The sequence below is a fragment of the Barbus barbus genome (assembly GCF_936440315.1).
Source record: "Barbus barbus genome assembly, chromosome: 31".
Classification (NCBI taxonomy): domain Eukaryota; kingdom Metazoa; phylum Chordata; class Actinopteri; order Cypriniformes; family Cyprinidae; genus Barbus; species Barbus barbus.
The window spans coordinates 5233002-5257523 of NC_136759.1; the positions used below are offsets into that span (position 1 = coordinate 5233002).

The 24522-nt window shown below is 35.7% G+C and overlaps 2 protein-coding genes across 4 annotated transcripts; both read right to left on the reverse strand.

Moving 5' to 3' along the window:
* Window positions 1–1790: 1790 nt before the first annotated feature.
* LOC306851790 (integral membrane protein 2C-like) lies at window positions 1791–9086 on the reverse strand. The gene is made up of 6 exons (XM_079388233.1): window positions 8815–9086; window positions 6920–7063; window positions 4406–4594; window positions 4211–4321; window positions 3978–4128; window positions 1791–2892 (listed from the first exon to the last, which is right to left on the reverse strand). Exons 1-6 carry the CDS (start codon window positions 8908–8910, stop codon window positions 2801–2803), a joined length of 783 nt encoding a protein of 260 aa, XP_079244359.1. The 5' UTR covers window positions 8911–9086; the 3' UTR covers window positions 1791–2800.
* Window positions 9087–10583: 1497 nt separating this feature from the next.
* On the reverse strand, window positions 10584–22717 carry LOC306851140 (calcium-binding protein 39-like). Of its 3 annotated transcripts, none has more exons than XM_079387256.1 (9): window positions 19947–20107; window positions 15621–15775; window positions 15350–15514; window positions 14072–14190; window positions 13325–13493; window positions 13131–13190; window positions 12611–12676; window positions 11840–11983; window positions 10584–11738 (listed from the first exon to the last, which is right to left on the reverse strand). In XM_079387256.1, the coding sequence occupies exons 2-9, from the start codon at window positions 15732–15734 to the stop codon at window positions 11550–11552; spliced, it is 1026 nt and encodes a 341-aa protein (XP_079243382.1). In that variant the 5' UTR covers window positions 15735–15775; window positions 19947–20107; the 3' UTR covers window positions 10584–11549. The 3 variants fall into 3 exon arrangements, with proteins under 3 accessions (XP_079243382.1, XP_079243383.1, XP_079243384.1); XM_079387257.1 differs by lacking the exon at window positions 19947–20107 and adding an exon at window positions 22546–22717 and having other exon boundaries at window positions 10638–11738; XM_079387258.1 differs by lacking the exon at window positions 19947–20107 and adding an exon at window positions 16355–16638 and having other exon boundaries at window positions 10638–11738.
* Between the last annotated feature and the right edge of the window lie 1805 nt (window positions 22718–24522).

The window sequence follows — 24522 nt, forward strand, 5'->3', positions numbered from 1 at the left end:
AATACAAAAATGTATTCAAATAACGAGCAGCAGTGAAGATTTTATACAATTTTTAGATAAACTAATGCAAAATAGTATGTTTTTGCTGCCACAAATCTAATAATCTTATATAATCCTAATAAACCTGTTTTATGAAATATGTTTAGAAGTCTTAAGCATGATTTAGCTGTCAGGAATTTGTCCTATAAACTGTGTTTAGATTTTGTAAACTAACACTGCTGATGCATGAAACAGCAGGAATGGAACTATGCCGTGTTTGGAAGCAGTCCTTTGCATTTGGTGGCATATTTCATCAGCTATAAAATAACTTCAAAGTATTTTTACATGGATGGATAAGGTTAAAGGTCGGAAACAAATATCTTAAAAGAATAGTGCATCCAAAAATGCAAATTTGCTGAAAATTGAGTCTACATCTAAGATGTAGAGGAGTTTGTTTGTTCGTCAGAACAGATTTGGATAAATTTAACATCACTTGCTCACCAATGGAGCCTCTGCAGTGAATGGGTGCCGTCAGAATGAGAGTCCAAACATCTGATAAAAACATCACGATAATTCAAACCACTCCAGTCCATTTTCTCCAAAACCTAAGGGTGAGTACATTTTCAGCAGCTTTCCATTATTGGCTGAACTATTTCTTTAAGTATTAGTTATTATATTGCTCTCTGCATTTTTTGTCAGCAATATGTAGAGTTTACTCACATTAAGACTTTTTTAAAGAAATAGTTAACAAAAACATAAGAATTTGGGTTACTATTTATTTTAAGGTGTCCTTATTACAGTGTAATTTTACATTTAAGCACTGTGTAATATTGATTAACTACATGTACTTACTATATGGTTAGGGTTACGATTAGGGTTTGGCTTAGGGTTACTTGCATGTAATTATGCATAATTTATTGTTATTATAATACGTCACATGTAACAAGGACACCTTAAAATAAAGTGTTACCGAATTTTGTTATTTACTCAAGTTCATATTCTGCACAAAGTTCGTTTTCATACACTAACAGTTTATAGTGACCAATGTCTATTAAGCTCCAAAAATTGTCCAAATTGTAAATTAATTATTTTTTAACAACCCACTCACTGACTCAATTTTCCACTCACAGTGTTTCTCAGGTTAACAGATTTTAAGATGGAAAATTAACAGTGAATAATTCTTCAGTTTGCTCATCACATAAAGCTATCACATGACTTTAAGATAATATTTTATGGTGCTTTTTTGTCATTTTGCATCTTTGCATGGAAAAATAATCTTGTTTCACAGAAGAAAGCCGTGTGTTTGGAATGCTTTGGATTGAACTACCCCATTTGATTGAATTATTTATATCATTTGCTCTCAGATACCCATCTAGAAATTTCTATGACCCAGAATTATGCTTACTATCTTACTAACCTGAAACCTCAGAGGATGGGCATATCAAATGCAAGGGCACAAGATTGTGCAAGATAATTTCAAAGTCATGTATGAGAACAACCGTTTTAAGTGACATGTATTTCACACGTATTTCATTTCCCCTTTCTTATAGTTTCATAGAGTACAAAAGGTCTGATACAATATAGACTTCCTCTGGACTTTAAAGAAAGTTTCCCTGCTGATTTAACGATGTGTGTTCTGCATGCTGTTTATCATCAGGATATTTTTCTAGAAACTGCTGACAGTGCTGAGGGTGTAAAACAAGCAGTTATGCAACATAAACTGCAATTTTTGTATTGTGCAATTGCTTTTGTTAAAGAAGAAAAATGGATTTGGCCATGCTGTCAGTGTTTCGTAACAGAAATGACAAAAAAAGATGTTATTGGTTTATTTACATGTTTGCTTCACCCAACTAAACAAGGTTTTTAACTTCAACACACACATAAACACGAAGAGCTTTTGAGATTGTATACATTAGTCCAGGGCATGAATCTGGCCTAAGGCTTCGCTCATATGATAAGAAAATACTCAAACAATGCATGTGTTGTCTTGAAAAGCATGCAGAGAGAGAAAGAAGAAAAGAGGAAGTGGCACAGGAAGCATGTTGTAGAAGCACTAAAGTGAATATCGAGATACATAGTAAATGAACACATGTGATAAATGTAATGATGGAAGCGATTTTTCATCAGAAGCTTTAACCTGCACTAGGATCAGTTGGGATATGAGTAGTGATGCACCGAAAGGAAAGTGAATATTGTGCCTAAGAACACACAAATCAGGGCAAAAGACTCTTTACCTTTTCAAATGTGTTGAGCACAAGCAAACTCTCTTTATAATAATGTGCTTTTAACCACAAGATAAAAACTACGAAAATTATTTTTGCAATTCAGAGATTGGATGTTAGAGTAATACTTTCTGATAATATTTTTTGCAGCATTTTATGGTATTTTTGGCCAGTTTCGGTGCATCTCTATCCCAGAATAGATCTAAAAACACACAAATACACAAGGAAAGCAAGCAAAGAGCAGTTTGATGGAACACAAACAGCCGGTTACACGCAGGTACGAGCATGCAGGCATTGTGCAGCTTAATGCCCATGTAATCTTCTCATTTAAAGACTTCAGATGCTACTGTTACATTTTTAAATGCATCAATTTGAAAATGCTCATTATTGCAAATATGCAGAAACAAACTGTTCAGACATTGTCAAGGGAATATTTGTAATGAATTACTAGGTACAGAGAGAGTAGTACAAAAAGAGAGAAATGGGGTGTAAAGACATGAAGAATTAGAGGTAAAGAGTGTGATTTTCAAAGGGGTGTGGCTACCAAGACCAGAGGGCGTGGTCTCATCAGAAATAGGCGGGGCAAAATGACAAGCAGCCTATGGAGTCTCACAAATCATTGTCTCCATCACGAAAGTGTTCTCAAAGTGACGGATTCGGTGACAGTTCTGCGCATCACGCTTGGTGATACCTAACAGGAAAAATAATGTGAACAAAATTAGTTGTAAATTACCAGGGTTATTATAATTAACAAAAGCTAAAACTGAAACTAAAACCTTTTCATTACCTGACATAAAATAAAATATAAAGAACTTTCCTCATTTTAACTAATCTCTCATAAATAAAAATAAAATATTATATTAATAAAAACAATAGTATCTCTAGTTACGATACTAAAATGACACTATAAATCAATTGCATATTAGAAAATAATTCATATTCATACTTTGATTTTGTCATTTCATTCACCTGTGTCTCATTAATTATCCTCATTTGCCTCCCTATTTAAGTTCTAGTCTGTCCTGTGTTCCCTTGTCTGGTATAGTCGATATCTATTGTGGATTACCCTCTGTGTGGATTTATTAGAAGAATTAATTATTCATTCATCTTCTTCGAGCGCTCATTTCACACCGTAGCGTGACAATAGTGTACAAGAACCGTACACTACATAAACACAAAATATGGGATATTGAATTGTATAAAATAATATAAAATAGGAACTAACAATTGAATATTCATGGATCATAATTTCACAGCCTACTGGGAAATTGTCTCAGTTTCCCAAAAGTTCATGGTTGTCGTGGATATTATCATATTATATTCCCACAAAAAGATCTTCGTGAACCAGGGAGAAGTAGATTGCTTAATACAGGAAGCCATACAGTGGATGTTACTTAATTGTTCCGCTAATTCGCTGCAAAGAGCCATTAAGCTAGACGTCAATCAGATTTGTATGGCAGCTGTGAAGCCACACAGGAGCACAGTTTCCTCCCACCAAGAAGATGAAGAATTAATTATGGCGTAATATTGCATTGCCAAATTGGGCTTGTAGCTTGTTGCTAGTTGTTGAGATGAAAAATGTATACCTTTGTTTTTAAAGATTAAGATATTTTAATTTAATGTTTCAGTTTTAGGTAAACCCATTAAATATGATGTAATTATTATCTAATTTCAGTCACGTGATATGATGCACTCTATTGGAAACAGCCTTTGAATGATCCATATTAGTTGACCACTATTCATACTAAAGAAAAAGACAAAAATATGTAAACTTACGACGACGTGAGGTGCGGCGGTGGAGCCTGTACGTATCTTTACCGTTACACAGACGGTAAATAAAGCGGCCAAGCTGATGCATATTATTAACACGACCAGTCACGACCATCTCTTCCTGGACAATGTACGTCTGGGGCAGGTAAGTCCCTTTCTACAAAAAGATAGAAAGGCAACACCATCAAATATGTATAGTTTACATTTCAAATGCCTTTATATACAAACAATACAGGTACCTTGACGTTGATGAGCAATTCCCAGAGGTTACGTGGTGGCATGACAACAGAGGTGTTGAGCTCGATGACATAACACTTATCTAAGGCAATGTCATGGTAAGCCGTCAGACCCTAAAAAACCCAAACGCATCACATGAAAACATATTCTGCTGATGTATTAGTATTAGTACATATAACGAGAGCTAAGTGTGTTACCCTGTTGAAATCATGAATGATATCAGCAGGGTCTGTGTTGCTGAAGTCGGGCACAGGTATGCTGATTTGCTCGTAGTTTTCCTTCAGGTAGATCCCAACGCTCTCCTCCAGCTCGTGAGACCCTCGCAGTGGAGCAGCCACCGAATCTTCGTACACGACACGGCAGTGGAACCGACTCTGATCCGGAACCTGAATAACCATCACATACAATACATGATTTTAAATTATATGATAATACTGTTTTGATCTTACCATCACCTAAACCAAAAGCCCTGACAAAAGAACATAAGATAACAGATAACTTTCAAATAGGGCTTAAAATAGCTGGAAAAAACATCGATTTTCATTCTATCCTATCACGAGCTCATTCTTTTACAATGCACTGCTTTTGCGGGTGTCTCTTAATCTACAGTCTTGCCATAAAAATGTTATAAGGGTCCATTTTTTGCTTATGAAAATAAGCTTTCCATTGATGAATGGTTTGTTAGGATTGGACAATATTTGGCCGAGATACAACTGTTTGAAAATCTGGAACCTGAGGGTGCAAAAATATTGAGGGTGCAAAAAAAATTTCCTTTAAAACTTTAAAAGGAAAATTTCCTTTAAAACTGTCCAAATGAAGTCCTTAGCAATGCATATTACTAATCAAAAATTAAGTTTTAATATATTTATGGTAGGAAATTTACAAAATATCTTCATCTTAACTTTTTTTTTTTTTTTTTTGCTGACGCTTTTATCCAAAGCGACTTACAATTGCTATATATGTCAGAGGTCGCACGCCTCTGGAGCAACTGGGGGTTAAGTGTCTTGCTCAGGGACACATTGGTGTCTCACAGTGGATTCGAACCCGGGTCTCTCACACCAAAGGCATGTGTCTTATCCACTCCGCCATCACCACCATCACCAGTAACTTAATAGCCTAATGATTTTTTGGCATAAAAGAAAAATCAATAATTTTGACCCATACAATGTATTTTTGGCTATTGCGACAAATATACCTGTGCTACTTCTGACTGGTTTTGTGGTCCAGGGTCACAAATGTGATAAGATAAAGTGTTGTATACCCCGAAAATAATATTTAGAATACATTGTTATTTTCTATTGAGTTGTCCTCGTGAGCAGTGTTGAAAGTAACTTTTAAAAGTAATGCATTACAGTATTGCGTTACTCCATAAAAAGTAACTAATTATGTTACTTAGTTACTTTTTCTGGGAAGAAATGCATTACATTACTGTTGCATTACTTTTTCTCATCTGTGTTGGGCTTGCTTGTTTGTTTTTAATATAAAAAAGCTCTATTTTTGGCCCTTTCACACCAAAATGGAAATGAATAAGCCGGCTGAAGCAGGCTGAAGGAAATGTAAATTCAAAATTCACGTCTGTACAGTCGAGGAAGCAGCTGTGCTGTCATTCTGGATTGCAGAACAGGATGCAGGAGAACAAAGTTCAACACTACAAACACGTGTTATGTTTATCTAAAGTCATTTTTGCTTACTATTATGGTTGAATTGGATAATCGAATGTCAGCAGCAAAGACATTGGTTAATAAAATGGGTTTAAATGCATAAAGGATAAATATATGTATAATATATTTAATTATTGCAGGTTTTCGTCATATTCTGAGTTTGCATTTCAGTTTTGATTCATTTTGAGGAATACTGAATCTGTTTTTGTGCAAGTGAGTTGAGTAAATGCATGTTCACACTTATTCTAGTACTATAGTAAGCATCACGTTTACACAGTGCACTTGCACAGGGACAGGAGAGCTGTCAGTCAATAAATGGAAAAACAAAGTAATAGTACAAAGTACTAGTTTATGAGTCAGTCATTGAATCTTTCACTCAAACAACTCAAAAACAAATCACATAGCGGATGAATCACAGCAGCGAGCCATCAACAAAACATTTAAGCTCTTGCTGAGACAAAAATTGAAAGCCAGAACCAACAGAATCTTCAGCTTAACTAATTATACAGTCATAACTGCGAGTGTTAAGCCTTCTACACATTGCACAATTTTAGCAATCCTATAAGGTCAATGTAAATCACACTGTGACATGAATCTAATAAACTTGGGTACGACATGCATGTATGATGACACATATTGACGCAACGACGCATGTTTCTAAAGAAGAATAAAATGTCATCAGTATGAGCTAGTGGTAAACAAAAAGACCACGATGAATCACTTTAGCAGTTTTTATGGGTGCTTAAAAAAGTGGAAGTGGCAAAAGAAGAAGAAGTGATAAGAGCTTGAGGAAAGCAGTAAACCGGTCAGTAAATGTGGGTCGTAGCTGCAAACACTATGATCATGCTGTATTTCTGACACTGGCAGAAAAACCTGATCGTAGGCTATCTTCGGTCGCAAGATTCTTTGAATCGTTCTCACTGTACGACATTAGGAGCCACGATCACAGAAATCGCCACGGTTCTTTCACGATGCCAATCTTTCGTCTGGGACAGCCAAAAATCGTGCAGTGTGTTTCAGGTTCACGCCACTCATATGATTGTGTGATACCTGAGGAATGATGTAGTAGCGGTAGATATAAATCGAAGCATATATCAAACTGCAGGTGAAGACAATCAGTGCAGTTGTCAAACAGCAAAGTCCACTCAGGGAGGAGCGTTTCCGTCCGACAGGCAAGACCAGCTCCTCGTCCACCTACAAATACACACACACATATTTTTATATCATATTAGGGGCATTTACAAAATGTTATTTCCCTTAGCATACCACTACACCCTAATCTGAATGAAGACATTTAGACCCTTTATGAAGTTGTTTTCATCATGAGCTCCTCCCACAGGCCTCCACAAAGTAGGTCATTTTAGGTTGTACTGTCTCAGCAGGGACATTTGGTCCTTACCAAGATGGCAAAACCCGCAGCACACACACCCATACACACACAAAGAAGTAATGAATTCATCATGTCCTCAATATACCGTGCCACTTTCAGTATGATCACCCACACACTGGGAGACACGCTACAATCGGCACTACACTCACTACACTCGCCAAGAATGGACTATTCAGTGCTCGCGTACTATGGGAAATTATTAGATGAGAGATGCAAATAGGCAATGACTAATAACGCCCCCAGTCTTGCAACCCATCTGCCAACTGCACATGGCCTTAACTCACACACACACATTTGGTTTGATATCATGACGGTGACTTCCTTTTGACTTATCAGCTTATCGTTTTTACATTAAGGTAATTTGATTTAAAATATTTGAAAAATGCTAAACTAACACCTACCCCATTTTTACAAAAAGAAAGAAAAAAAAACATTATTTGTTTAAATTGAAGTATTTTTTTTGTCTCCTCATTTTGTATTTTTCAGTTCTGGATCCTCAGCTCCCGTGGCCTTATGGGAAAGCAAAGTGCCCAATTTAGCATCTCTGTGGATGCAAGAAGTCATCCAGATACTGTTCCCTTTAAGTTATGAAAACATTACTAGATACAAATGTTATAGAAAACCCGTTTGATCAGTTTTATGGTAATGTTACATTTTAATATTCAGTACGCAGTAGTACCAAGTAGTAAGCATTAATGTTTAAAAACATTAGATGCCTATGTTTCTCTCATACCCTTTTGACATGATTTTTTGCATCTTTTATATAAGTATGAATATTCTGACAAAATGAATAATTAGAGATGCTAGTGGGCCACAAATTACTCACTTCACTTTGTTTTATTCATCATTAGGGGGTCATTTGGTCCCCAAAGACAGTTAAACGTTTACATACATACACACGCTGATATTAAACAGCTCACGGAAGTCATTTCTCCTCATCATAGCCATCTGCCATTTTGTCTCTATTGGATTTGTGTGTGTGTGTGTGTGTGTGTGTGTGTGTTGCTTAGACACACAAACCTGTGCAGCACTGTCAAATTTCATCCCTTTCATTACAAGCTATTAAGAATAAAGGCCTTAAGCTCTGACAATAACAATCCAAGCATTCATTATAATGAATATATTTTAAAATGAATGTTTTAAGCTATTTTATATTAGTTTAACCAAATATGTTCTTTAATTAAATTATTAAAGATGAGCGATTTGATTAAAATATCGCAATAATGCACACATTTTGAGCACATAGGGAGATCTAGTGCACATTTTATGTCTGAGATAAACATGATGCATGTTACATGATGTGATTGGTGCAGGTGCTGCAGCATCCATGTCGTCTTGTTATGACACCAAAGGGCAACAATATTTCTGTATTTCAGAAAAAAAACAAAAACTACAAATGCATAAAAACGTGCTGATGGAGCATTATCTATAGATCATGATGGCATGACACGATTAAAGGTTTACCATGGATGTTCTTTCCTTTCCGGCTTTTGGTTGGTTTCAACCGCTGTTTTCCGTGACATTTCACATGATGCACACAAAAAACGAAACTTACGTGTGGATGCGGTATGAATATTTGAGTTTTATCTCCATCGCCCTCCTCTTTCTCGGCTTTTTGTCCCGTGATGGGCTGAAAGCTGATCTTCACCATGATGAAGGGCGAGAACGCAGATCCTTTATACCCCTTGGCTTTCTGACACTATATTTGACGTTTGTTATAATGGACCGGAAGAATCTATTATTTATTTATATATTTATACATAAAAATCGCTCTTAAAGTCACAGTGCCAGCGACAGCGGTGATGATGCGCGCGACCCAGAATGAGCAAGCGCGCGCACGTTTTGTATACATCATATGCGTGTGGACGAATTTAGCTGTTTAAGATGTATAATTTTATCTATGTGATGGTAATACTTTCCATATATGCCATATAAAACATGACTTGTAAATTAAAGCATTCTATAATCAACCAGACTACCTCTATCTATCTATCTTTACCTATAAAAAGGTGCTGTAATGTTATAATATAATGGTATTACCTTGTTACAAGGTCTTAAAATGGTTGTACCATAGTATTTTAGTGAATAAACACTGCTAATCAAAGAAAAACGACAGTAGAAACAATTATCTTATTCCAAACTTTATTTCCAACTGTTAGTTTGGCTACTGATTGACATTTCAGATGAAACTCCACCGTTTCTGTGCCCAAGTCTTATTATTTGGCCCAGATCTACATAGGTTAGATTGGACTGTTTAATTGAGCAGACAGCAGGCCAAGAGGTTTCCAGCCTCCATGCTTAATCTAAGGCTGCACAAGAGAAACATGCACTGATATGCAAGATAAATTTGCTAATTCTCAGAATTCTTAAAGCTCTGGGCCATTATGATGTCAGGCATACAAGATGACTGTGATTGGCTGTTGTTACATGTGCCAACCAATGGAGAGTTGCCCGTCACCACATACAGTATGAAATATGAAAAAATGGACTACGTAGCGACGTAGTTTATTGTAGGTTTCACTAAAATAAAATACTGTTATAGACATGTCAATCCCTGTTATTCTGACCAGTACTGTAAACATTCGGCAGAACATGTTTTATGGGAGTTCAGGTAAAGTTCTGCATTGAAAATGAGTAAGAGTTACCATTATGAGTAACGCCTGCTTTCGCTTAGGGGAGAAATGAAGGGTTTTATGGTAGATGATTGTGGCTGTCTTCTGAGTAAAAGCAGTAATGCCAACTGTAATTCAACCAAACCCTTCAAATCACTTACAGTTTTGTGTGGTTTTTCCATTCTTACACCAGATTTAAAAGTATTACATGACAACCCCCATCAACCACTGCACTGTTGTTAAAACAAACCTAAATAAAACATTCATAAAGGACATGACTACTCAAATTTTCTCTCAGCAGCTACAATCAGGTGCTCATATGAGCTGTTTCTCTACATCCACTCATTTCAGATCAGTCTGCTGATAATAACGTCGCACTCGCTATTTTTCCCCCCCAACTAAAAACCATACGCTAGTGAATTTAGTCCAAAAACCAGTAAAGAACTTGACCAGCTCACATTTTGCCCCAAATTCAAAAGAAAGATATATGAAATTATAGTTTGTGTATGGTTATACAACTTAAGATTTGTAACATGACAATTTTGCCCCAATTTCTGTAATGCATAATTTACAAAAATCTGTATACAAGTATATATTACAGTAAAACTGTATGTATGTATATATATATATATATATATATATAATTTAAGTTATATAAAAAAAAAAATCACAATAATGAGACTCTAATGAAAAAGACCAGATACTGTAAAGTAATGAGAACTTGGGAGAGGAATGTCCCAAAATATATATTTTTTCATTTGATTTTGGGGTGAAATGTGACCTAAAATTGTTTCTTTGTAAGATTTCACCCATGAACTCATCCAATTATCCAAACAAGAGACAATTTAACATTAACTAACTAAAAGGTATGAGTAGTGGGATTAGTTATACTGAAACTAGTATTAGAAGTAAAAAAAACAAACAAAAAAACAAGAGTCGGAGCACAAATCTTAAGGTCACAATAACAGAAAGCAGATAAGTTAACTTTCCGTTACACCCACTGTGCGCAGTGACTAATGATGAGAGTTTAACCCAGAGTTAAATCAGAGTTAACATCACAGACAAAACTTTAACAAATCCTTAAACCCTCCTCAGTCAACATTTACTCATTTCAGTCTTTGAAAATGAATCTGATAGCACCCATAAAGATGAAGACACCTATGTACATGTTCACTCACCCAGGATAAGCAAAATGTGCAAAGCATGAATTATGCGTCACATTTGCAGTTTTTCAGTCGACAATGAGCAAAAGAGCTGACACGAGTGTGTTTAAGTGCTTTTTGCATGTCAAATTTCCTGGAATTCATTAATATCCAATTAGCATCAACAGATATTTGCGTGTATGTTTGTGTATGAGTTACAAAACCCTCCTCCTTTATGTGCAATAAAGCAGCAGCATCTACATCCGTCTTTTCTGTTCATTTTGCTCGTTTTTTGAAAAAATGAGAATAAAACATTGTAGGGCGAGCGGTTGAATGTCCAGCAAGACTACTTTTCACCCTCGTCGTCATATTTCTCGCCCACCGAGCTGAAACGGCATTTAACGGTTCCTGCAAAACACAAAAACATGCCCAGCGCTGCGGGCACTCAACGTCCCAGAGAGCCAAACATCGTCCAGACGCTGCCTAAAACACTGTCTAGACGTCCTCTATGCATTCGTATACATTCGTGAGCCTTCTCAAGCCTCCTGCGGGGTTGGCCTCTTGAGGTCTCGGATCTGTTTGATGAGATAGGTCTTCTCATCGCCAAACTGCTCATCCTCGGTGCGGTCGTTCTGGAACTTGCTGAGGAACTCGATGAGTTTGGTCTGGTTCTTCAGCAGGATGTCAAGGATTGGCTGGGTCTTATTCGGATTGGCCACAAACACCTAAATGCATAAAGAAAGAACTTATGTTGAAGGTTGAGACAAGTTTTGGGATGGCATATTGGTGAGTGTCGAACTGGGAAGACTCAGCTGACAATTCATACCTTAAATACATGAAAGGCTTCAAACTGGATGTTGCGGCTCTTGTCTCTCAGTAGGTTCATCATGAGTTTGAGGTTCTCTGGTTTGCTTATGTACTTTGTCATTATAGTGAAGTTGTGCCTGTCCAAAAGCAGCTCTCCCAAAAGCTGAGACAAAGAGAAACGACATAACACATTATAAAAAATAAAGATCTAGTTGCTATAGTAAACAGGCACAGAATTCAGTTTAAATGCATTAGAGCTTGTACCATACCACAGCTACTATACACATAATCAGACATATACTACCATTTAAAGTTATTTTTTTCTTAAAATGAAATGTTTTTCATCATGGGTGCATTACATTAAACAAATGTGACAGTAAAAACATTTAGTATATTAAAAAAAGATTTATATTGCCCGATTCCACAAAAATAATAAGCAGAACAACCATTTTCAACAGTGCTAAAAAATGTTTCTTGAGTTGTAAATCAGCATATTAGAATGATTTCTGAAGGATCATGTGACACTGAAGACTGGAGTAATGATGCTGAAAATTCAGCTTTGCATCACAGTAATAAATCACATTTTAAAATACGTATATTCAAATAGAAACCAGTTCAATTGTAATATTTCACAATATTACCATTTTTATTGTATTGTTGATCAAATAATTGCATCCTTGGTAAGAGATTTAATTTAATTAAAAAAAAAATTAAAAATCTTAGTGATCCCAAACCTTCAAATGGTACTTTAAATAAGCACAATCAACACAAAAAATGACCCATTTCTTACCTTTAGCGACTGCCTCTTAGTCACATAGTTTTCAGAATGAAGAAGTTTCTCATATTCACTAAAGAACTGAAGATCAAAAGTGTGACAAAAAGACAGGAAAGAGATATACAGTAAGTATAAAGCTGTTTGGCTTCTCACACAGTAGCCTCAAAAAGTATTTGAATACTTATGCATTAAATTAAATACAGAACCAAGTGGCATTTATTTATTTCCAAGCAAAGCACTTCACAAGAACAATATATTTACTGTTATTACAAAAGTATTTGGACACATGGTTGCCAGATGTTACTGAAAGCCATCCACAGTTAATCTGAAGAACATATGTGACCCTGGACCACAAAACCAGTCATAACGGTAAATTTCTCGAAAAATTGAGATTTACACATCAACTGAAAGCTGAATAAATAAGCTTTCCATGGATGTATGGTTTGTTATGATTGGACAATATTTGATACAACTGTTTGAAAATCTGGAATCTGAGGGTGCAAAAAAGTCAAAATATTGCACGCCAGTGACCCACTTTGTCATAGTGCTGCTCCAGAAACTCAGCGCTGAGCAGTTTGTGTCTCGTCAGCAAATCCTGGAAGAAAACCAAACAAATGGAATTCATCAGACATAATAATTATACAGTGCATCTGAAGATGAAATAAAGATTATCACCCCGACAAAAAAAGAAAAAACACTCAAAGCTTGTATATTTACAAAAACACTAACTTTAAAAGTGGCAAATGCATCCGAGGCAATGTCGAAGGTGGACATCTCCACGTATCTGTAGAAATCGTAGAACTGCTCGGAGCAGAGGGTGATCTTGGCCAGCGGCTCGTGCCGTATGCATTCCCTCAGCATGATCCCACAGTTCAGAGCGATGTCTGGAGACTCGTATCTATAAAAAGGACAGGAACTCAACATCAGAAACATTTTGCCAACATATACACATGCTCATGTAGATCAAAACATGTTTGACTTGCTTTCATAGATCGAAAAGGAGATGCTAATGTTCATGCTGCTCAGTTCTTTTCCATACAATAAAACAAAGGTTGTCAAGCTCTAAAAATGACAAAAAAAAAACACCACAAGAGTAATCTATACTCATTTCAAGCCCTATGAAGTCATATGGCCTACTGTTAGGGTGCTTTATGGAGTTTGATCCTTGGTCACCATTCATTTCCATTGTATAGAAAAGCATGATATCGCTGATGTACACACACAGCTAAAGTTTACTCATAAGGTTATCTTAGGGGTAATCTGGGATCAGAAAAAACTCTCTAAAAACTCATATGAGTATGACTAATAGTCACCAAACCAGTTCTCTGGTTGAGATTGGATCTAAACAGCAGCCTCTAAATCGGAAAAGCAAATTGAGCTAGTCTAACAACTGCAGAATTTCAGGTTATATATATACATATATATTAAATAAAAAAATAAATGTCTTCAGAATGTGTTTTTGTGTGCATGTCTCACCCTTTAAGCAGCATGAAGAGTATATTTTGTTGAGTGCACAGGTATTCGACTGTAGGTGTCCGTGTGCCGATCTGACGTCTCAGAATATTATTAAAGATCTGTGCCACATCTTTCTTACCCTAAACACAAATAACACGCAGAACAGTTACTGAAAAGCTCAACTGATCATAATACAAGCATGTATTTCACAAATAGTAATCTGAGAGATAAAATGAACATATACGGTTTACAATTGGTCTCAAACTATATGTCAGCTGATCTGATCACAAGTGGCCAGTCAAGACAGAATGCCGTTGACATCTGGTTAATACACGCAGTATTAACGTCTCTCAGTTGTAAAATAAGAAGCCACTTTTGATTAGATGGCATTGAGGGGAGCATCTCTTTTGAGGATACATAGGGGAAGGTTCTTTATTTTTGTTTTCAATTGAATAGTTGTTTCTTACCTATTAAACAAAGTTGAAGTTGAAATGATCACGTTCTAGGGCTAGACCAGTGATTCTCAATCACTAGGGGGCCTCAGCACAGCTGGCTTAAAATGATTTAAAATAAGACTAAATGTTCTTTAAAATAATTGTATTTCCTATTCTAATTTCCTTAATTGTTTTTTATTTAAGAATCAAGGTTCATACAGTAAAGTCTTGGAAAACTTGTGTATAATATATAAAAAGGGAATAAAAAAAAATTGTGATATTTAGACCTGGAAAAGTCATGCAATATTAATAAAATATTAAAAAGCCATTTTTTTTAGCTTAATATTAAATTGAGCTCTAAAATATTTTATCAGGTTGAAAACAAAACTAATCAAAAATAAAGACTAAAGATGATAAAATGATAAAGATGATAAAATAATACATTTATTAGAAATAAAAAGTACAAACCCTATTATGTGGTAATTACTTACATTTGAATTAAGCATTATTATCATTATTATTAATACATTTTATAAGATTTATATAAATATTTAATTAAAGCAATTTTAATGGCAATTCTTAGTTTCTGTTAATAAATAAAATGTTTATAAATTAGCAGCTTTGTCAATACAGCCTCAAAGCCAGAAAGGTTGAACACCTCCACATCACAACGTGATTCATTTGTCAGGCGTAGGTCGTTTTGACTCATACTTTGCATAAGAGTCTTCTTTAAAAAAAAAAAAAAAAAAAAAAAGAACAGCATTTGAGAACTGCTCAATAGATTTTGAGTAACTTCCTGCAATGTTTTGAAATTTCGTGTCATTTTCTGGCCTAGTCTATTAAACTCTAAAGTCTATAAAAGCACCTCAAAGTCAATGAGCTGCAGATCTGCGACGAGGGTGCTGAGCAGGCCGCTGTTGTAGAGCTCCTGAGCGAGCTGAGCCACGGCTTCTGTCTGCGGCTCCTTCTCATTCGTCCCGTAGAGAATCTCCTTCATGGCCAGCAGAGATTTGGACACCTCTTCAGAGGCCTGCGGACACACACCCCTCTCAATAATGGCTTTTAATGGGTACTAGTCACAGTACATGCCCAAACACATTGCAGATTTCTGTACAAACTGCATAGGCCTTTAATACCTTCTCAGCCTTCTTGTCTGAAATGTCCTGCTTCTCCAGAATGATCATGTTGTCTTTTAGATTCTTCACAATGTCCGCTGGACACTTGTGAGACTTACCGAAAGGGAAGGGCATGGCAACACGTTACCAGGGCAAACAGGTAGCAGAGAGCCCACCTGTAAAAGTCAAAGAGAAACAGAGAAAACGTCAAAAAATTAACTCAAAGAATTAATGAACAAACTCATTTATGAACAAAAGAATAACCAAAACAAAACAACAAATAATAGAATGTACAACCAACTTAGAACTAGCAAAAGGAAAACATAACTCTCAATGTCACAGGAAGCAAGAATGAACAAGGAAAACGAATAAGAGAATGAACAAATGGAAGAAAAAGTGAAATAACAAAACCATAAATTAATAAAACAAATGATGAACACACAAACAGACAAATTAGAAAAGAATGAACATATAAATGTAATGAGCCTGGTTTGATTCCAGTTTTCTTTTCCTTTCTATTTCTTGCTCTGCCTCCTAGACTCAGCTGTTCGCGTTCACAATCAGCGCTCGTGCTGATTGGGACGGCACCCGTCTCCTTTTGATGCTGATTTGTTTCTCTGTTTCTCTCTGTGTGTTTCTAGACTTCTTTGTCAGATTATTGTGCTTCGCAGCCATTCTGCCAGCTCTCTTTCGATCTATTACCGTTACTGTGTTTTGTCAAGAACAGTCCTGTCTAGTCAAGTCGAGTGTCTGACCTTATCTCTGCCCAGTCTCCCAGTTGTCGGCGACCAGTGGTCCGTTTGCCTCCAGGCGCAGCCCTCCGGACTGTACTGCCTTCTGTGGAAGTTGCTGCTCGCCACTCCGGCCGGGACCGCACACCCTTCCGCTCAAGTCTGCGTCTATGCTCCAGTTTTTTCTGAATGTTTTTCCTGTTCTGTGTATGCCTAATCCGGCTAGCGAACAACAGACTGCCTGAGTTCGTTTTTGGATAATAAATTCTCTGTTTTGACTTGCCCTTTGCCTCTGGATCCCTTTGTGACTTGACAGTAAAAGAATAAATAAATGAACAAATGAAAAATGAACAAACACGTGAAAAAAATGAATGTACAAACCAATAAAATAACAAACAGATGAATGAACTAAGGAACACACAAATAAAACAACAAAATGAAATATAGAACAGATGAAAGAACAAATAATGAACAGATGAACAAACTAAATATCAAGCAAATCAAAAATGAACAAATTTACATACATTTTATATATGCATTTGGCAGAAGCTTTTATCCAAAGTGACTTAAACTACATTCAACAAACATTTTATCAGTACTTGCTTTCTCTGGGAACTGAACCCATGACCTTGTGGTTGCTAGAGTCATGTGTTACTGGTTGACTACAGGAAGGCAAATTAAATAATATAAACTAGAAACAGAACGAACAAATGAAAGAATGAACAAATAGAAAAACAATTGAGAGAATGAATTGACTAGCAAAAACATACATAAACAAGTCAACAGAAACAAACAAGTAACAAACCGAAATAAGCATAAGTTCAGTGCTCACTGCCAACAACATTACTCTGAAATTCAAGTTAAGACATTTCATCTGACATGAGTAGATCAGTAGATAAAGTTTAAGACTAGAATCATCACAGTGATCAAACCATGTCAGCATCAACCACACCCTACATGCATGCATTGCACACTCTGTAGTAGTAGCCATGTGCCACTAGCTCAGAGGTCTTCAACTCTGCTCCTGGGGACCCACTATCCTGGAGAGTTTAGCTCCAACCCTAATCAAACACAACCGAAGCAGCTAACCAAGCTCTTTAGGATTGCTTGACAATACACATGCAGGTGTGCTGAAGCAGGTAGGAAATAAAGTTTACAGGACAGTGGGTCCCCAGCAGCAGGGTTGAAGACATGGCTGTAGAGAGCAGCTTCACACTTACTGTTCCAAAAAACCCACACAGGCGTCTCGAACAGCACATATGCCGCAGTCGACAAAGCAAACAGGAAACGTGCAGCAACAATATCTTCAATGAATACAGCTGCATACTGGCTTCCTCCAAAAAGATCACAGCAGTAAATCTCAAGCATGTTTTATATTAAATGAAACAGAAACCCAATAAATATATGACCCTGGACCACAAAACCAGTCTTAAGTCACTGGGGTATATTTGTCGCAATAGCCCAAAATACATTGTATGGGTCAAAATGATTTATTCTTATTTAAGGCCAAAAATAATTCAGATATTATGTAGAGATCATGTTCCATGAAGATATTTTGTAAATGTCCTACTGTAAATATATCAAAACTACATTTGTGATTAGTAATATGCATTACTAAGAACTTAATTTGGACAACTTTAAAGGCAGTCATTTTTGACCGAAAATGTTTATATTTTGAAATTTTAAAAATCTTAGCCTCATCAGAATGAGATGACACTTGGTGACTATTGCCACATTAGCAATATGAGCACACAAAAAAAATCATGGACATGATTCGGATATGTTAAAGGGTCAAAAAAAAAAAAATAGACACACTTGACTTCTTCGCGGTCAAAAATGACTGACATAGGAAATGAATGGGAAATACGAAAAAATTTGAAAAGTCAGTGAATCTTTTGGATCCAAATGCAAAACTTAAAAAAATTAAGAAATTATGTCTAATAAACAACAGAAATCCAAAAGCCTCTGTATATATCTATATAGGGTGCTAATACAAGAAGGTTACGCAACATTACACAAGTTTTTATTTTTTAATGCCTTCAGATGGCCCAATTCTCACTTCAAAAAAAAAATATTTTAAATGCCTTCACTCTATTTTAATGTGAAATATTGCATTTATTAAAAAAATAGTAAAAAAATAAAGAAATAAAAAAATACATATTAATTCTAATGGAGAAAATAGCTCATTAAAATTTTATAAATATTGCATAGTATCATAAAATTCCCTCAAAATCATAAATAATAATAAAAATATATTATTGAACAAAAATATATTACATTGATTTTCCTGAAAAAAAAAAAAAAAAAGAGTTAAATTTCAAGGCTTCGGTCACTTTTGACCGCGAAGGAGGCAAGTGTGACTCCTAAACGAAGAGGGCCAGAGTTATGACTGGTTTTGTGGTCCAGGGTCACATATACTAACCTGAATACAAGCTATTCATAAATGCTGCAGTTTTGTTTCTATAACCTTCCCCAAAACCACACAATTACACTATTATTATTAATAATTACTATTATTCTGCCACATATGCTCTGAATACCGCAGCTTGTGGGATCCGTGCGTCACAGGACCATACGTCCAGCCGGTTAATCTCCACGCAGCTTGTGCAAGTTAGCCAAATCCTTGACCTGGTGACCACACTCGCCACGTCTGCCCCAACACAAATCTGAACCCAGACAGATCCCACGGCCCCCTGAGACAGATGACTGGCATGCTGAGTTACATGCAAATGGACGCATCTAAACATTCACTTCACAGGAGTTGCATGAGATCCAGTACAGGATGTCTGATCAGCCATGTTATGATAAAACCAATTATTATAGCACCTGATATTAATATGTGCATTACCAGCAAAAACTGCTGCAAGCTGTCAGAAGAATTACTGTCATGTTCAACAATACTGAACTAAATTATTTGCAGGAGACTGGGGCTTGTTGTCACAGACCACAACGGCTACATTACAGAATCTAGTTGAGTTTTTTTCATGTTGGTTTCGGTGTCACAGTGTGTTTCATACACTATATTGCCAAAAGTATTGGGTCACCCCCTTCTAATGAACATGTTTGAGTACTTTAGTAATTTCTATGAGTACAAATCTTAATGTTAAAGCATATAATGATATTCTAGGGAACTGTGTGCTTCTAATTTTATAGCAACAGTTTGGACAGAACCCTTTTCTATTCTAACATGACAGTGCCTCTGTGTATAAGACACAGTTTAAAAAGACATGATTGATTGAGTCAGTGTGGAAGAACTTGACTGGTCTGCAGAAAGCCAAGTCCTGATCCCAGCTGAACACCTCTGGTGTGACTTTATATGCAGACCTTGAGCCAAAAACTCATCACCAAACACCAATGACTTGTACATAAGGGTACTGTCATTTTAGACACATCCAAAACTGTTGCAACAGAGATGGAAATACAATTTTTAAATACATGAATTATGTTCCCGTCTTTGTTGCCACAGTTTTGTTAGTGGCTTTTTCTGCTCTAAAGAAGGGGGTGCCCCAATACTTGTCCTTATAGTGTCTATACAAGTCATTGGTGTTTGGTGATGAGTTTTTGGCTGTGAGTTTCACAACAAGAACCAACAAAAGAGAAGTAATCAACATCACACCTTATTTGTGTTTCCTTCGGCCTTTTCTAGAGAACAGCGGTGCAAGTCCTGGAATATGATGTTTGGGTGTGTTGTTTCTTATCCTGTTTTGTGCGGACAACCGTATGTGTGTGTGTGTGTGTTTGAGTGTGTGTGTATTCAGGCTACAAGCACCATTGCACGAACAGCAGAGAGGACTTCCGCAAACCTGCAGCGCGGAGGATTTCAAAATAAAAGCCCCAGACAGAAGTACAGAAAAGTTTAAATACAAAATTCTTTATTCATAAATGGGCATCACAAAAACACACATCGACTTATTTTAAAATAGAAATTGGTCACTGCCTTCATAATAACGGCAACACGAAATAACAATGTGAAAAGTGCTGTAAATGACTCTAAATTAAAAACATAGGCTATTATTTCATTCATCATTAGAGAATCATAATCAGAAAGAGCTTTATTGCCAAGTGTGCTTACACACACACACACAAGGGATTTGTCTTGGTGACAGAAGCTTTCAGTGCACAAACAGGATGACAAGTGACGAGACACAGATAACAAATAAATATGTGAAAAAAATACACAACAGACAAAAATAAAATACAGTAGACAATATATACCCCTGTGCTATAAACAAATTATGCAAGGGAATTTGGATAGATGTAAGATATGTTAAAAGTACAAGTATGGATGTGTATAATAAATATAAGTAAAATATAAGTATCATTCACAATGCACCGCATGTTGGTCTTATTGCTGTTTGCTTATATGCCTATTTGTATATTTTTTATTCTATTAATATTCTTACGTTTATCTCAGTATTTGATTTGCTATGATTGATGTTTTTCATTGCGGCATTTGATTTTGTTCATTGTTCAAATTGTTGCAATAAGAAATGATTTTAAAAAAGAACTTGACTGGTCTGCAGAAAGCCAAGTCCTGATCCCAGCTGAACTCCTCTGGTGTGACTTTAAATGCAGACCTTGAGCCAAAAACTCATCACCAAACACCAATGACTTGTACATAAGGGTACTGTCATTTTAGACACGTCCAAAACTGTTGCAACAGAGATGGAAATACAATTTTTAAATACATGAATTATGTTTCCGTCTTTGTTGCCACAGTTTTGTTAGTGCCTTTGTCTGTTCTAAAGAAGGGGGTGTCCCAATACTTGTCCTTATAGTGTCTATACAAGTCATTGGTGTTTGGTGATGAGTTTTTGGCTCAAGGTCTGCATTTAAAGTCACACCAGAGGAGTTCAGCTGGGATCAGGACTTGGCTTTCTGCAGACCAGTCAAGTTCTTCCACACTGACTCAATCAATCATGTCTTTTTAAACCGTGCCTTATCAGAATCAGAATGAGCTTTATTGGCATATTGTAGTTTTACAATTTAACAATACCTTGAAAATTATTATAAGGAAACAGATCAAGTTGAATTAACCAAAAGTAAATTTGGATAACAAAATAAACAGATAAGCGCAAAATTAAATCCAAGTGATTTTACATAAAGGCATACTGCATTTATATGGATTCTCTAAAACTTAAATCAAATTAAAACAACAAAATATAAAAGAGTGAAGTACAGAACTTACATTTATTAAGGAAGTTGGATACTGCATTATATGTTTATTTACATATTTTTTCTAATAAAAAACATTTAGGTTGTTTGATAGCAGGTTAACACTGTGACAATTTACCCCATTTAGTATGATGCCGTGAAATAATCTAATTTATTATTATCTTTACCAATAATTAATACTTTTAAAATATTTAAATAGAATTTATACAGTTCATATTAATAATATCATTAATATTATTTACGAGAAAACAGTACAAAATATTTAACAACAAGGAATTACTGGAAGATGCCAGTTATCTCACAATTACCATAAGGCTAGATCATTTTAGTATCTAGGTTCAGGAGAAAACTAATAAATAGCAGTAAGATGCATACCTGTGTCCTAACTGTAAATCTTTTCATTTACTTCATGAAAGACTAGTGAACATGTGTAGATGATAATGCAGATAGCAGCTCAAAATCACAGCGATGCAAAAACATACTTTACAGCTCTGAACACTTCTAAACTGTTAATGTCAACACATAATGGATACAGCAATAAGATCTATGCAAACCAGCAGAAGTTGTGAAGCTTATCCACCTGCAGCCCATGTCTAAGTGTCATATGAACCCATAAACAACTTTGTACATCAATCTGAATGACAGAGGGGCTTCACTTGGGCTGTGTCTCAAACCTAGTCAGCTGTCTACCTAGAATAATTCTGTCATGACTGGTTCAAACGTGCCTATGATGGGCACAAACGCTCCCTGGGTAGGTTGCTCGCTTGGTTTGAGACACAGCTCAGTACTTTTGCGCAAGCACAGGCCCAGTGTGATGGATACAGATAAGTCAGGCCTCTTTCCACTTCTTTTGTTTATCTTTGAAGGCGGTACAAACCACAAAGCCTCTTTCACCCAGTAGTATTTCTGCCTAATCACACTTTGTGCGTAAATGCATTTGTGGTTTTTGCATATGATGGCTGTGATAGGCCTCTGCATGCACTTAATAACACTGAGTTTCACAACAAGAACCAACAAAAGAGAAGTAATCAACATCACACCTTATTTGTGTTTCCTTCGGCCTTTTCTAGAGAACAGCGGTGCAAGTCCTGGAATATGATGTTTGGGTGTGTTGTTTCTTATCCTGTTTTGTGTGGACAACCGTATAAGTGTGTGTGTTTGAGTGTGTGTGTGTGTGTGTGTGTGTATACAGGCTACAAGCACCATTGCACTAACAGCAGAGAGGACTTCCGCAAACCTGCAGCGAGGAGGATTTCAAAATAAAAGCCCCAGACAGAAGTACAGAAAAGCTTAAATACAAAATTCTTTATTCATAAATGGGCATCACAAAAACACACATCGACTTATTTTAAAATAGAAATTGGTCACTGCCTTCATAATAACAGCAACACGAAATAACATTGTGAAAAGTGCTGTAAATGACTCTAAATTAAAAACATAGGCTATTATTTCATTCATCATTAGAGAATCATAATCAGAAAGAGCTTTATTGCCAAGTGTGCTTACACACACACACACACACACAAGGGATTTGTCTTGGTGACAGAAGCTTTCAGTGCACAAACAGGATGACAAGTGACGAGACACAGATAACAAATAAATATGTGAAAAAAATACACAACAGACAAAAATAAAATACAGTAGACAATATATACCCCTGTGCTATAAACAAATTATGCAAGGGAATTTGGATAGATGTAAGATATGTTAAAAATACAAGTATGGATGTGTATAATAAATATAAGTAAAATATAAGTATCATTCACAATGCACCGCATGTTGGTCTTATTGCTGTTTGCTTATATGCCTATTTGTATATTTTTTATTCTATTAATATTCTTACGTTTATCTCAGTATTTGATTTGCTATGATTGATGTTTTTCATTGCGGCATTTGATTTTGTTCATTGTTCAAATTGTTGCAATAAGAAATGATTTTAAAAAAGAAAGGTTAAATATTCACAGTATTTTTGTAGTGGAGTAAAATATTCTTTAAAAATGTATATGGCTTGCATACATTAAAATATGATGGTTTACATACTTTATGAAGAAGAGAACGCAACAAATTTAATTAAAAATTAATACTGAAACAGGCCCATGATTCTGATTGCTCGAAATATTTATGGGAACTTTAAAATGCGATATTTTATAAAAATTAAAATATATCAATAAAACACAGTGAAGTACAAAATAATGTACATTTATTAAGGGAGTTGTATGTTGAGATGTGTATTGATTCTTAAAGTCCATGAAGTATTAAATAGAGTTCATTTTTGCTCTATTTCATCCAATCTGCTAAATAAATTTGTAAAACAAACAAACAAAAAAAAGCCAAACAATTTTTGTTTTATATTAGTCTGTCTTCTTTAAGTAGTTTTAATTAAGATTATTTTATTGTAATTAAATTTAAATAATTTTAATTTATTGAACATTTATTGTGACCCCCCTGGAAGTATGCATAGGCCCCCGAGAGGGCCCCTGTTTGAGAACCTATGCTCATTTCATAGCAAAGTGTTATAGGCTCTGCCGCCCTCTAATGGTTAAATACTATACTTAAACGACCTGAGAGATCCAAGATGTAGCCTATTTGTTCTAGACAGAATGAAAAACAGGATGTTTGTTTGTAAAATGACTCACACAGAGAATATATGGTTAAGGTGTGATTACTATGATAGCTGCATCACCGAAGATGTAATTACATCTAAAACTATAAATAACTTCTGATATAGCTTCCTACATGCAAAAAAAAAAAAGAAAAAGTGTGAGGTCACACAGCACAAGGGAGAAATTGAAGAGCTACAGAAATGTCTTATTAATTTGTACTGCTTCATATTCATCACATAAAATTTTTATAAAATTTTATAAAACTATGGCATGATGCATTAATAAAAATATGCATTGCTATTTGTGAGAAAACCTTTTTTATTTGTGACCCTGGACCACAAAACCAGTCTTAAGTCGCTGGGGTATATTTGTAGCAATAGCCAAAAATACATTGTATGGGTTAAAATTATCTAT

Coding starts and splice junctions, on each gene's coding strand:
- LOC306851790 (XM_079388233.1), bottom strand. CDS start 8,910: ATGGTGAAGATCAGCTTTCAGCCCATCACGGGACAAAAAGCCGAGAAA. Junction 7,064..8,814: donor TATTCATACCGCATCCACAC/GTAAGTTTCGTT, acceptor GTGTATTTGTAG/GTGGACGAGGAGCTGGTCTT. Junction 4,322..4,405: donor TCATTCATGATTTCAACAGG/GTAACACACTTA, acceptor TGGGTTTTTTAG/GGTCTGACGGCTTACCATGA.
- LOC306851140 (XM_079387256.1), bottom strand. CDS start 15,734: ATGCCCTTCCCTTTCGGTAAGTCTCACAAGTGTCCAGCGGACATTGTG. Junction 11,984..12,610: donor CTAAGAGGCAGTCGCTAAAG/GTAAGAAATGGG, acceptor TCTTTGTCTCAG/CTTTTGGGAGAGCTGCTTTT. Junction 11,739..11,839: donor AAGCCTTTCATGTATTTAAG/GTATGAATTGTC, acceptor TTATGCATTTAG/GTGTTTGTGGCCAATCCGAA.